Genomic DNA, 14,375 nt, shown 5'->3' on the forward strand with positions numbered 1-14,375 from the left:
GAGACTTGAGATTCAAGATAACCTGATGGTCAAAGTTAGCCCTCTTCCTGACAAGGCCTGACCCCAGTCTACCAGGTTTTCATTCAGAAGTAGCCCTGCCTTACCAAGACAGGGACTCGAGTCCGCCTCTGCTGCTCGGTAGCCCTGTGGCCGAGACAAGCCCTTTCCTGTCCACAGGCCTGCCTTACCATCCTTGGGCTTGCCATAGCTAAGGCCCCACAGAGCACTGACACTATAGATCTATGGCAATTTGGCCAGCGCCTGCCTATGCATCCTGCTATCACTGCCAGTGAAATGGGAAGGTGATATGAGGCTTGAAAGAAACACTTTCTTCCATTTAAGTTAAATGTTCAAAGTCAGTAAAGGAAGGAAACATCTTAACTGCCAGAGATGCCCCTTGGACAACAAGGCCCTTCCTGAGCGAGGACACCTGGCCCTCAAGGTGTCACACACCTGGTTCCCACCACCACTGGCAGGGGGTCCCTCCTCGGCGAGGGCCAAGCTAGCGTTAGGAAAAGGAGAGATGCCTGAGATGCAGAGGGAAGGCCCTGTCAGAAGTCACCCTGGCTGGGGAGTCAGGGTGTGGAGGGGCTGCTCCCTCCAGCAGCCGACGTGGAGGCTCTTGCTGTGTCCCTCAGGCCTAGCCCTCACCACGGGCTCTAAGCACAGCAGATGCCCAGTCACTCCTCTGCTTGGGACTGAGGCAGCCTGAGTGGAAGGACAGCCCCATCTCCAAGCTGGTGACCTGACCTCCCTGAGCATCAGGTTTCCATCTGTAAAATCTACACATTTACATTATCTTTGTTTGTCAGTCCTCACCCGAGGGTAATTTTTCCCACTGATTTTGAGAGAGAGTGGAAAGAAGGGGGGAGGGGTGGGAGACACATCGATGTCAGACACACTGACGTGAGAGATGACCTGTGCTGGGTATCAAGTCTGCAACCCAGGCACGTTCCTTGAGCAGATCAAACTCGCACGCAGGCCGATGCACCAACCACTGAACCACACCGGCCAGGGCTGAATTTGCATTCTTAGGGCTGGGCCACGCACATACTAGTTGCTCAGCACCAATGCTCCCAGGTGCGGCAGAATAGGAAGTTTGCGCTACACACACCAGGCAGAAGGGTTCTTCCCTGTGCTGCACAGTTTAAGTGTAAATCTTCACACCCTACTCTCTAACGACTCAATTCACTGGGAATCAAATCCAGAAGGCGGCCAAAATGACTTCCAGCCACACACTGGCATATGCAATGCTGAATCAAGAGAGCCCTGGCTGGGATTCCTGTCCCCTTGGGCACTGGAGCACGGGGTGTGGCTGTCAGAAGACAAAGGAGAGACGGAATCAAAGGAAAGTCCTTCCAGAAAAGCCCCAACTTGCTTAGTCCCAAACACCCATTCCTCAGGTTCTCAATCGGGAAGCCAGGCTCTGCACACTTGCCTTACCAGAAAGAGGGTGTTTTCAGGACATTACCACACACAGTCCTTTTAACCTGCTCGAGGAGTTCAACTTGCCAGCGAACAGCACCACTTTGCAGAAGGAGCACCGTGACCTGTGCTTCGTGGTCCACACACAAAGACGTGCAGACAACCCCAGTCAAGGACATCAGAGGAGTCATCAAAACGAAATGTGCTTTGTTGTGGGGAAGAAGTCCAAGGGTGCAAATGTGAGCACCCAAAAAAGAGCAGCAGAGAAAACAGAGGCTGGCACAGGAGTCTATGCACAGGGGCACCTCCTTGGCTGGGCTCGGTGCCCGGTGGCCTCCTCTGCTGGTCCCGCCCGGACATGGCACTCACAGGGTCTAAGTTTCGTGCTTGGACTTGCAGAAGCCGTGGTCTGCCCAGGAACCCCAATCCCACAGCCATCCGGGGAGGGGCCCATGTCTACACTCCACGAAGCATTCTCACAGGGGACTGTGACGCACACCCAAGTCTGAGCACGCTGGTCAGAGCAAATCCAGAACTGTGACTGGATGCAGGACTGGCCAGAACAGCAGCCTTTAATACAGCAAACCAGTCTGCCTTCCTAGGCAGCAGCCCCAAAGGTGCAAACAGAAACCATTACATACAATCTAATGCCAGGGAGCCTGTCCGCATCTGCCCACTCGGTCAGCCTCCGTGGCTCACAGACTCAACACACCTCCACACACCTGAGATAAAAGAGTGAGGGACTAACAAGATCACACAGGATGGATGCATGAAAAACAAGCCGAAAGGGTAGGAGGCCATCTCTCTCCCACGCTCTGAGCAGCTCCTCCAAAAATGATCCCTGGAAGTACATGTTAAGGACAAGAGAAAACAGCCCATTGAATAATACATAAATATGGAAAACAATGTAATCAGTGAGGACTCCAGGCAGCGATAAGAACCTGTGGTGTGCCCGGCCAGGCGTGGCTCAGCGGTTGAGCGTCGACCTAGGATCCACGCGATAGGGCTTCGATTCCCAGTCAGGGCACATGCCCAGGTTGCAGGCTCCATCAATGACTCTCTCATCATTGATGTTTCTATCTCTCTCTCTCCCTCTCCTTTCTCTCTCTGAAATCAATAAAGATATATTTTTTAAAAAAAAGAAAAAAGAAACTGTGGTGCAGGTCTGCTTCTCTGCCTACTGGGACATGGGTAAAATGGCACCTCGTCTCACCGGAGGCTTGTTCCCTGAGAGACAGATCTTGAGCCGTTCCTCTGAGACCCTAAGCCTGCAGTCTGCCCCTGCCCTTGGCACCAGGTGCTACACACCAGCAGCCTCAAAGCTTAGAGCAGACTCCTACCTGGCCATACTGTACCAGGTGGATTTCCCACCTACTGAACACTTTAGGTATGTGTGTACATGGAGAATTATAATTTGGGGTTTCAAGTTTTCACAAGTCTTTTCCCCCCTTGCAACATTAAAAAAGTTACCTAGGTTTTTTTTAAAGGTCAAAAGAAACACATTTCATCAACAAGGGCTGACAAACACTATTGTGCTTTCCTTCCCAGGCCTCTGAAATGAGGTCTTCGATCATACCACCCGACAGCACGGTCATTATTACATCTACAGTCACAGCTGAGCAGGCAAGGAGGGGAGCAGGCCGCCTGGAAGCACCGCCAGTCCAAACCAGTCACATGCAGAACTTCAGAAACGCCCCTCGCTAGGACTGCCACTTCTCAGAACCACCAGAATGATGGAAATTGTAAAAATAACCTCATACCAAATACTGTAACTACAGACTTGGGCAGGCAGAACAGAGCCTCTGTACTGTCTCACAAATGATGAGACCGGTGTATGCTACGCCAGTGACCAGGACGAAGCCAGCAGGAGCAGATGGGCGAGGGACAGGCAGGGAGGAGGCAGCATGTGCCGACAGGTAGTTAAGGGCAGGCAGTGAGTACCTTTCTAAAAGAGAGAGATTTAGCTGGACTAAAGGTCTGCTCTGTGAGCTCGAGCCCTTCGATTGTCTCCGTGCAGTCAGACAGGGGTGCGTCCTGCAACAGTAAACTGAGTCAGCAGAGCCCCAGGCCCAGCTTGAAATACCAACTGAGCACACAGGATGGCGCCGCTGAGAGCATGCAGCAGAGACAGCCGTCATGAGGAAGGCAGCGGGGATGGCACTGCCACATGCAAATACAGACCACGGGACCAGGATCACATGTGGCCAGTCAGAAGAGGCAGTGACAATCACCCACCCGGCAGTCAGGTGAAAGGTTTCAGAGACAACTACTTACATGATTACCTTCAATGGGCCCAGGGGCACTGTCCCTTTATAGAAACGCGGGTCACCATGGACCACACCGACAGGTACCCTCCGCAGTCACTTTCCCCAAGCAACACTCTGCTGCAGACAGCAACGTGGACAAGAACAAGTCCACCAAACCCCTATCTAGCATTTTACAGTGTACAACACTCAAACTGGGCAAGTCGGTCCCCACGAGCTGTGCCACCCCTGCACGGGCATGCGCTGCACAGAGCAGGTGGAGGGGGCACGCCCTGGGCATGCTTGTGCTGGGCCTACAACAGAGGCACAAGGTGATTTCTGATCAAGAAGGCTTTTAACAAAGTCTGCTTGCCTAGAACACTTACCTTGGCGTCAATCTCTCCCAAGTTAAGAATAACAAGAATAACTTCTGAGCTCTCACCTGGACGAGGCTCCTGTCCATCACTACACCACACAAAACCTGGGACTGGGGGCCAGCCGTCTTAATGTCCTGTAAGTTCTGCTCTCGGATCTGAGGATGGCAAGAAGGAGAAACACACATCAACAGCACAGACACCTCACCAGAACTGGGACTCAGGCCCCACAGCCACCTGCCAGCCAGGCCTCCCACCTGCCCCTGCCCCCGCTGGTCCTGCATGACCACCCTGCCTGCTGGATGGCGCTGGTCACGCCCACTCAGTACTGGGTGGGTCTGACGGGAGCGAGGCCCATTCCTACACCCTTCCCCTTCTGGGAGACTTGGGAAAGCGCTTGCTCACTCGAGGGGAACACTCCCCATGTGTCCATCTTATCGGGACACTAGGAACACGGTGGGTCCCCTGTTCTGATACACTACATGTTCACAGTGTTGCACTGAACCCTGAAAGGCAGGGCAAAGGCTTTGCAAACTGCAGTTCTGCCCACTGTGTAATGGCCAGTTCAGGAACCACAGGCTCCGGCTGCCTGTGCTCACACGCGGCTAGCACGACAGAAGCCGCGCAGAGCAGCCTCAGATGTAACAGTGGTGGCGGCAGAATCCTCGACCGGAGCAAACGCTCTGCCCCGCAGCAGCGAGCACCCCGTCCACCCCTGCAGCTTCCGCCCCCCACACACACCACGCACCTTGTTCCTCATCTCCTGGACCTCTTTCGGGTTTGTGTTCAACGGAACAAACAGGTTAGGGACAGCAGAGGTGGAGGTTCTATGCCCATCCTCTTTAGTCCACTGCAACATCAAGAAGAGTTGAAATGTCAAAAATGGGACAGCAACAAGCGACACCGTAGCACCCAATCTGTCCAACTTATTTCACACCTGGTCATGCACTGAGCATCACAGAGGATGAACCAATGACCACACTCCTGTGCCACTGCGGGGGCCAGACGGGGTAGGGGGCATGTCCAGACAGAAGCCAGGAATGGCGGAAGCCAGAGGCGTGACTGACAGGCCAGGGCCATTTAGAAAGCCCGGCTGAAATCTAGGGTCTGACACGGGCTGACGACAGAGCTGTGCCCATAACTCCCGTGGAAGAGCCAGTGGGGACCCTTCAGAGCACATTGGTTCACCGCTCTGAGCGTCGTCAACACCAAAGCCAGCTGGAAGCATGAGATGACAGGGTCATGGAAAGCAATGTGACGTGCTACCCAGAGGGAGGGAAGACGGGACTGGAAGGCAAGAGTGGGCATCACCAAAGTTCTGCATTAAAATAAACTGCAGCATCAGAAGGCACTGTTTGCGTAGCTATTTCAACCCAAGAAAGTCGCTGAATGAATGAATGCTTATGCGCCTGGCGGAAGATTTGGTGATGTCGAATATTTTACATAACTTCGCACTTTGAGTGTTACAAAAATATCCCAAATGCACTTGAAGCGCTGCGGCCCTTACTAGGAGGCTGTCTTAGGTATCGGTGCATGTTGCCAGCACCCTGCCTTTCCCTTTTTTATTTTTATCTCCAATCAAATATGACCTTTTTAATCACATTGTCATTCTGAGGCATGAGTAGGCACTGAGCATTAAAACAAGCCCACCTTAGAGAGCAAATGTTATGCTTTTCAGAGTATTTTCATGAGGCACTAAGAGAGCCATAAACGTAAGACCTGGAAGAAAGCAACAGGAGCGGCGGATGCTCAGCCACTGTGAGGGGTGCGATGGGCGAAGAGCTAGGGGGTACTCACTGACGTTATCTTCCGATTAAACCACTCCAGCCTTTCACTAAAGATAATTTTCAGTCAAAACATGAAAACAGCAATCTCAGGAGCTTGACCGCGTTTGCAAACGTGAAACAAGGACTGTAAGTGAATATACCAACCTGGAGCACGCACGGCTGTGTCACTCCACAACAAGAGACACGTTCCAATGCTGGCCAAGGCCTCCCTCCACGCCAGCACTGACTATCACACCCGAATAACTTCACACTGTTTCATGCTAATAGTACATGTAGCTCAAAGCTGCTGCTACACACACGCCTCGGAAAAACTCCGCACAGCACTCGGCACCGTGCACTGACAGCAGCAGTCATTCAGGCCCACTCCCTTTAACAAGTAAAGTCAGTAAAAGCGAAACAAATGGCACAAAAAAAGAAAAAAGGGACAGAGGGACAGAGAGAAAGGAGGTGGGTGCGAAGGCGGGCAGCAGGAAGGAGGAAAGACGGGCTCAAACACTAAACCTCTGCTCGCATGGGTGGCACGTTGGTTTAGGGGCACAGAGGTGCTCTCACCAACTGTGCATCAGGAAAACCAGAACCGCCTGCAGGACAAGACTCTCTTTTTGATACGTCTATAAAGTAAGAGCACTGTTATGAGGGGGTAGGAGGCCCCGTCTGCTTACTGGGTGCCCACATGTCTGAGCTCATTTCATCTGCACTACAGAACTGGTCATGCAGAGGTAGGTCTGTCCCCGCCTCCATGTGCTCACAAGACTCCACTAAGGAGGAGGGGCTGTCACAGGCTAGGTTAGGGGCCATGAAGACCATCTTCACAGAGTGTCTGAGTGCCAGGACCTCGAGGATGGCTCGGGGCCGGTGACTGCAGGCGTGAAGAGCGCTGGCAGCAGCCATCTGCGGTGGACTGCGCCACACTTGGGTCATGCCGCACCCGGCAGGAGTCAGGAGACTCTCCCCAATGGCCGTCTACTCACATGCAACAGTCCATGCAGGAGGCAGCTGCTGAGAGCTTTCGGAGGCTTTGGGACAGAAGCAGGGGGGATGTTAACAAGAGAACCCGGCCAGCAGAGAAAACACCGTGAGCCCAGAGGGGAAACTGCCTAAGAAAACACTAGACGTTCAAAACCAGATTCAGTAACTTACTGAAACCACTGGAGTTCACAACACTGAACAAGCGGGTTGTGACTGAACTGCCTTTGGGTGAAGTATTAAGATTCCTCAAGTACAATGAGAGCTAAACGGCAGCTCCTAGGTTCAGGTTAATACACATTAGTTGGGACTTTGGCTGTGTATGCAATTACGTAAAGTTGCAATCACTGGACAGGGACCATGTATCTTAGGCAGTTTCAAGCAGACAGTATGACTTGTTTAACGGCTGACGCATGACGTGGATGTGGGTTCGGCTACAGAGGTTAATGGGATTGTTCACCTTAAACTGGTCAGCAGGGCTGGTTCCCAAAGCCTCCGAGGCCCCAGCTCCCCAACTTGCTCTACATCATCTAACTATGAACAGTAAGGTAGGCACAGACCAAGCAGTTGGTAATACAGCTTGGCACGCAGACACCGGACGAGAGAGACTGCAGCAAGGGTTTCACGTGATCGTGTGTAATGTTCGTCCACACCTTAGTCTTCGACTTGGGGCTGCTTCCATTCTGCCCTTCCTCAGAGGCATCGTCACCCCGGCCAGAGTTCAGCCATCTTGTCTTCTCTCGTTGCTGCTTCTGAAAACTGTGTCTGAGAGGAGAGCAAGTGCCCGAATCACCGTCACTAGCAAAGGAGTAACCTGTGACACTAGCAGGAACCTCCACATCGCTGTATTTTTTAGACTTCTCTCTCAGAGCCGGGTATCGGTAAGGGTAGCCAGTCCTGTAACCCTAGAGTCCAAAGAGAGTGAAAGACAGTCAGTATTCCACGTCTCAAAACAGAGTTCCACACTGTGCGGAAACACACAGGAGCTGGACACACGCATACCGTGACTCAGCAACTCCACTCCTAGGCACATGCCCAACCAAATGCCTTCACCAGAACAAAGGCCCTATATGCCGACAGCAGCCCCACTCCTGACAGACCAAACTGGAACCAGCCCAGAAGTCCACCAACAGCGGCATGCGGTGTGCTCACCATGGGCTAGAAAACAGCAATGAAATTAATCTCTACATCAGGTGCAACCTGAGGATGCCGCCAAGTGAAAGACACCAAGTGGGAAAAGCTGTGCTGTCTTATCCCATTTACACCAGACAGGACGGCGAAGCCCTAAGGACGGGGAAGCAACTCACAGAGGAGACGGGCTTCTGAGGTGCTGGTTTTTAATCTGGGTGCTGGTTACACAGTATGTTCAGTTTCTTAAAACTAATAAACTGAATACTTAAATAGGTATACTCTCCTGTTTACTGTATTTCAATAACAAGTTAAAAAATATTTTAAAAACAGGCTTACTTGCTGCTGGCTGCAGTACAGGTTATACTAATTAACCTACTTAATACTTTTACCACTGAAGTCAGTTTAGATGCTGTGATAAACTCTAGGGAAGAACGAACAAGTATGTCTCATGACAACTGGTTCTTCTTGGCAAAATTACTTTACCGTTGACTCTAACTCAGACATTCAAGTTCAACCCTCGACTCTGCCTCACAGCACTTACTCTGCTGTGAAACGTGTCCCCTGACCCTCGCCTCTGTGCTACCACTGGGTCGTCCCCTGGGCTCAACCAGCCTGTTTGCTCACCCCACAGGCAGCATTCCCGAGGCGAGGGTGGGGTACCACACCTCCTACCCTATACCCTATGCTTAGCACTTGGTGGTACGGCAGACAGACTTTAAGGTGGCCTGTGGTGCCCTCCCTGCTGGACTGTGGGCTCCCTGTGACTTGTTTCTAACCAGTGGACTGGCAAAGGTGACAGGGCGCATTGTGAGCGTGGCGCCCATCCTGAGGATCTCTGTGCTCTGAGGAAGCAAGCTGCCATGACTGCTGCAGCTGTAGGAAAATGAACTCTGCCCACCGCCGGAGCCTAGACATGGCCCCCCCAGCCAAGCCTTCTGAGAACCCAGGCCAGCCAGCACAGCCTGCGAGCTCTGCTGTCCCTGCACAGCAGAGCCACAGCTTCATCTCTGAACCAAGTCACTCACAGCAGCTTCATGAGGAGCACAGAGCATTAAGACCTGAGAGGGTTACAGGGCTGCTCACAGGAGATGTGGCCTGCACTCTGCTGGCCGATCCTGCAGAAACATTCACACTCCTCACAATCCAGGGACTCCCCCTCTGGGAGCTTCTTTTCCTTACAGGGCCACCTTCTTACCAACCATTCCTTCAATACCTTAAAAAAAAGGAAGGCAATAATCCCTAAGTGGAGTTGTTGGTGGCTGTTTTCATAACTGTCCTCAGGAAGAGAGCGGATGTTTGCACTGGCCATTTCCATTTATGAGCAAGCTCACGCTCCGTTGAGGACCAATAAAAGATAACGACTCAGCTATAGGAAGTTTGTCTTCAGAAAAACAAAGTTCTTATTAATTCAAGTTTCCTCCTGCTTAGACAGCCAGGACTCAGCAATCTCCGCAACTCAGGATAAACCAGCCAGGACTCGACAGATTTCACCCTCACAGGTGTGGGTCTGGTCTTTATTCTTGCTTTACATGGTTTCAAACCAAAATCAGAGGCAAAACACAGACCTCAGACCTACTATAACGCTTAGTTAAAAGTATGGATCCCTTCCTTCCTTGAGAAAAGCACTGTGTCTTGATTTTGTGGGAGACAACTTAGCATGTCTTCTGCGTATGTGCTGAAACGAGCTCTCTTGCACAGTGTGAGGATCTACAGCTTTTCTCCACCCTACTCAGTGACTAGCAAACATAGGACTGATCAGAACACTAACTGGACTGTGATCAGTGGCTGCTGTCCAGTTCATTTCTTACGAAGCACATGGCCTGTAATATCAGAAACAGTAACGTTAATCTGGGCATGTGAAGGACACTGAATGAAGCAACCTGCTGTGAGGAACAGCTCAGCCTTCCATCCTCTAGCTTCCTCCCATCCCACCAGACCTACTGCCTCGTGTGTATTTCCCCACACTTTCCAGAGCGCTCTGAGTGCACAAGATGGCTTGCTGCTCATCTGGATTCTTGTCTTCTCTCCTGCCTCCCACGTGACTTTGAGGTACAGGAGAATGAAACGTCAAAATACTTGCCAGGGGGAGAGGAGGCCACTCTAAGACTGGGCCAGCCCAGCAACGGTCACAGTGCCCGGCCCCCAAGGTGTCTGACTCCCAGTACTGCCGCCTGGGCCACCGCTGCCCACCCCTCCCCCAAACCTTCTCCAGCTGTGTCTTTCTAAAGGTTGCACTACCCTGTCTGCCTCTTGACTCCAACTGCTCCTTCCAGCTTCTCGGTGACCTGATCCCCTTCCTGCTTCCCTGACCAATCCTGGCCCACGCGTCCGCCCTACTGCTCATTACGCTCTGCCAGGGCACAGACCACGAGTGCTGGGCTGCATCTGCGACTGGTTTGTCCATTTCCCTGACTGGGGCAAGAACCGCATCCTGTTCATGGCTACAGGCTCAAGAGCAAATGGTCAGTTAATGCGACTCAACTTTACTGAGCAAATGAGTTCAGAAGTTATGGAAGACTCTACCCACTGCTCCCTCACTGGCAGAATCTACTCCTGTGGACACTTAGCCCCTGAGCACACCCTGAATCAGACGCATGAATTCTTTGTGTTTCAAAGTCTTCAGGAAAGTTAAACCTCCTGCAGCCATTCATCCCGTCTGTGACCTATTCCAAGCCAGGACTCTCTTATGTGAGGCTGAAAGGTGTCCCACTGGGGCCGGTGCTGCCTTCTAGAGCACCCAGAACAGCCCCACAACACCCAAGGACTGCAGCCCTTCCTAGGGCTCCCTTGTCCACACGGCCACGACAGGTCCTCACGGCCCCCAGTAGGAAGGGCTCTCCCAAAGCCCACCTTAAGAGGTGACAGCACAGCATGGAAGGGCCCCTTACAGAGCCATATGTCTCACAATGGTGGTGGCTCCGACCCTACAAGCCTTGTTTTGAGTAACTAAAGACCCTGAAAAATCAGAGATGACCTGAAAGGCATGTTCCCATCCCCACTGCTGTGTCCTCAGTGCTGCTGCAGCCTCTGCCATGATGCCCTCCTTTGCCCAACTCAGCCCGTCACGTTTCTACCTGTCCTCTAAGGTCATTTCCAGTGTTATTTTCTACCTAAAGTATTCTCCCTGATCTCTGCAAAAGGATAAAGTTGTCACCGAAACCCCCAGCAGAGACAGCACCCTGCCGTGCACATGCAGAATCCCTGTCATGCCAGAGCTCCACAGGCAGCATCTATACTGCTGGGCGTGGTCCCTGCAGTCAGGACAAGGGTCTCCCACACAATGAATCGGCAACAGACGTCTGTGGAACACAGTAATTGGCCCCCAGACAGCTAGAACTTACTGTTAACACAAACAACAAAAAACACTTGCTGGTTGTTTTAGAAAGTTCCCTGGAAAGCGTGACTGTGGGGTGAAGGGTGCTGAGCCACCCTCTACACCAGGGGTGTTACCCAGCAGCCTGGGGTAGGGCAAGCCGTGTCTGGACTTTTGTCCCCACAAAATCCAAACAAGATTATCTTTAAAAAACAAAGTGAGACAAGAACTCCTCACTCTGTACTTTATTGTGATTTAGCTCAGAAGTTAAACTGGTGCTGCTTGGTGACTTTTCAGGTGCAAGCGCTCAGATACTGCATGAGGACAGCAACTCCAAAACACTACTCACTGGCCCTAAAAACACCAACATCTGTGCTTTAGAAGGAAACCTTTATGGTCAAGTGGTAACAACATTCTTACCAGGTTATCGAGCATCCGCATGAGGGCTTCAAACTCCTGCTCACCAATCAGCCACTTGGGAGGCGATGCAGTGCCCTCCCCTGCCGGGGGCCCTGGGGAACGGGATTTGGCTTTGTACTTCCCAGGATCCAGGAGAACTAAGTTATCTGGCCCTCCTGCACTGGCCAGGGTTCGAACCTTTTCAAAACAAGCAAACATTACAGTCTGAGCTCCTTATTGAGAGCACGGGGATCGGATGACTGTGAGAAATCACGTAAACAGAGATGTACATTTCAAAAGAACGAGTCACTGAGTCTACCAATGGAAAACGTAGGATGGACAGTGATAGACGAATCGCAAGGTTATTTTCAGCCCTGGCCGGGTGGCTCAGTTAGTTAGAGCATCGCCCCAATACACCAAGGTTTCGGGTCCTATTGCCGGTCAGGCACATATAAGAATCAACTGCTCCTTCCACCTTCTCGGTGACCTCTTCCCCTCCTTCCTCTCGCTCTAAAAATTAATCAATTAATTTTAAAATGAATAAATACATAGTAAATTTTTAAAAAACAAGATTTTCAGAAGTTTTTCTTTAGCCTGACAAAAATATTGGGCACATCTCCTTGGAGGAGAAATGAAAAATAAAGTACTTTTCAAGAGCATCTGAGGCAGAATGGGAACCACACTGCTACACAGACACAAGTCAGGGAACAGTGAGAAAAACAAACTTGGGGCCGAGCAGACCTGGCACAAGTGGCACTTACAGCCGTGAGACTGTGGGCATGTCTCTAGCTCTCTGCTCCTGTTTTTTCAAAAGGAGTACCATGAGGGTTGAATGAGTCCCAGGTAATAACACAGTAAAGCACCTGACACCAGGGCTGGTACACACTAGTGCTCCATAAATAAAAAACAACTATTTGCCAACCTAATCAGTGAAACAACATCTGCCCTGGTTGATTTCCACATCATGAGCTCAGATTTGACAAAGAGGTAACTCAAAGACTCATCCCTGCGAAACCAGTGTCAGAGGTCTAGGGGACCCTGGACAGCTAAGTAAACCGCGGGCAGAAGGGCACCACCTACCTGGATCTCACAGGCAACCACAAGGTTGTGGATGTAATAGAAGGCCTCCTCCACGCTCTCGCCGACGGACACCAGCCCGTGGTTCCGGAGAATGAGGGCCTGGCGGGAAACGTGAAAGCCCCATGGGGTGAGACAAGGACCCCGACACTTCCACCCTCTCCTTCCCTCCATTATTTAAATACCGGGTTACATGCCCACTGACCTTGCTTTTAGGTCCCAAATTTTTCTGAATTAAAACCTTTTCCTCTTCATCAACCAAAATCCCGTGGTAATCATGATAAGTCACTTCTCCAAGGGACAGCGCCTCCGGGGAGATGGGCAAGAGGCCACATTTCATCGCAGAGACCTAAAGAAGAAGTAGTCACGCTCAGTGATGGCACACGCTGATGGAGACGCGGCAAAGGCTTTCCTCCAAGAGGTAAAACGGGGAGCAGAACCAATTTTTGTTCTCTTCTCAGAAATAAATGAACCCATGAGCTTTAAAAAAAATGTTACTTCTGGGGCTTACTACCAATGCACAGTTAGAAAGGCAAGCTATCACTCAGCTGGGAGAGCCCAAGAGAAAGTCCGCATCTTTCTGGCTTTCTCCACACGGATGATAAACTGTGTGAGCTCAGACTTAATGACAAGGTGAGCCCGACCCAACGCAGGACAGGCACGGCCCCCCTGAGTGAGCGGGCACGCAGTCCTCTAGGGTTTGTGTGTGCTTCTCATCTTAGGCTGTAGGTGGGACCAAAACACCTCAAAACACCTGAAAATCAGAAAAAGGCAAATTTGTAAAAGTTTAGGAAAATTATACTCTGCAACTTCCTTATATTTGTTTAAGTTTAAAAAAAAAAAAACTGAACTGTTCATATGGCCTTTAAGTTTCCTTAAATTTCCCAAACTGACTTTAGGATTTGCTCATTTTGAAGGTCTTCTATCTATATTAACAGATGCACAGAATCAAGTATTTGCAGGTGTAACAATTCCATGCAGGAAAGTTAATCTAAAAAGACAGTACCACAGAAAAGGCAACACCATATTTCATTCCTTTCGCAGTACCAGCTTTAAGAAATGTCCTTACCTACAAGAAGAAATTTCCTTACAAAGTAAAGTTTTGGTAATTTTGAAACAAAGTACATGGTAGCTGTTTGTGACCATGTTCTCAGAGGGGCCTCCAACAATTCTTGGGTTTTAGGAAAGTTCCACCCTTCAGAGTGACATACCTAATAAAACTGATGTCACACCACGAACCACATCTTCAAAGTAAAATAAACCAGGTCTGTCCCTCATCCAAACAAATCCACACACATGACATTAAAACATCAGGAGGGTGAAGTTCGGCATTACTGACTCAACGAGGTCATCTACAGCACAAACAAGCCCATGATGTCACTAAAGTGTAAGACTGGTGATAAAAAGCCAACTCTAGACAGTTCTAGAGTGTTCTGCTTTCACAGGACTGCACCAGCAACCAGAATGCGCATTTTCACACCGAGAGGTCTGGGCTTTGTCAGGGTGCCCCATGCGCACCAGCAGGACACAGCCGGGTAATGGGCTGGGGCAGACCCCTGGGGGCTGGGGGCTTGGAGGCCAGCTCTCCACAGCCCGCACCACTGTGCCCTCCTGCCCCAACTGCCTTCTTCTGACTCTCAGTCATGATCCAGCCCAGGTT

General features: G+C 50.9%; 1 protein-coding gene across 5 annotated transcripts in view; it reads right to left on the minus strand.

The window, feature by feature from the left end:
• Positions 1 to 14,375, minus strand: part of ADD1 (adducin 1) — a 72,005-nt gene that overhangs the window by 6,758 nt on the left and 50,872 nt on the right. For 2 of the 5 annotated variants that reach the window (XM_087828476.1, XM_087828481.1), the window contains exons 7-13: positions 12,921 to 13,064; positions 12,719 to 12,817; positions 11,660 to 11,836; positions 7,356 to 7,700; positions 4,791 to 4,892; positions 4,111 to 4,200; positions 3,367 to 3,459 (exon numbers count right to left, since the gene is read on the minus strand). In XM_087828476.1, the coding sequence (XP_087684602.1) occupies positions 3,367 to 3,459; positions 4,111 to 4,200; positions 4,791 to 4,892; positions 7,356 to 7,700; positions 11,660 to 11,836; positions 12,719 to 12,817; positions 12,921 to 13,064 (1,050 nt within the window). The remainder of the gene's footprint in view (positions 1 to 3,366; positions 3,460 to 4,110; positions 4,201 to 4,790; positions 4,893 to 7,355; positions 7,701 to 11,659; positions 11,837 to 12,718; positions 12,818 to 12,920; positions 13,065 to 14,375) is intronic. The other 3 variants (XM_087828489.1, XM_087828491.1, XM_087828497.1) reach the window with 3 other exon arrangements.

Source organism: Miniopterus natalensis, chromosome 1 (assembly GCF_054644295.1).
Source record: "Miniopterus natalensis isolate mMinNat1 chromosome 1, mMinNat1.hap1, whole genome shotgun sequence".
NCBI classification, from domain to species: Eukaryota; Metazoa; Chordata; class Mammalia; order Chiroptera; family Miniopteridae; genus Miniopterus; species Miniopterus natalensis.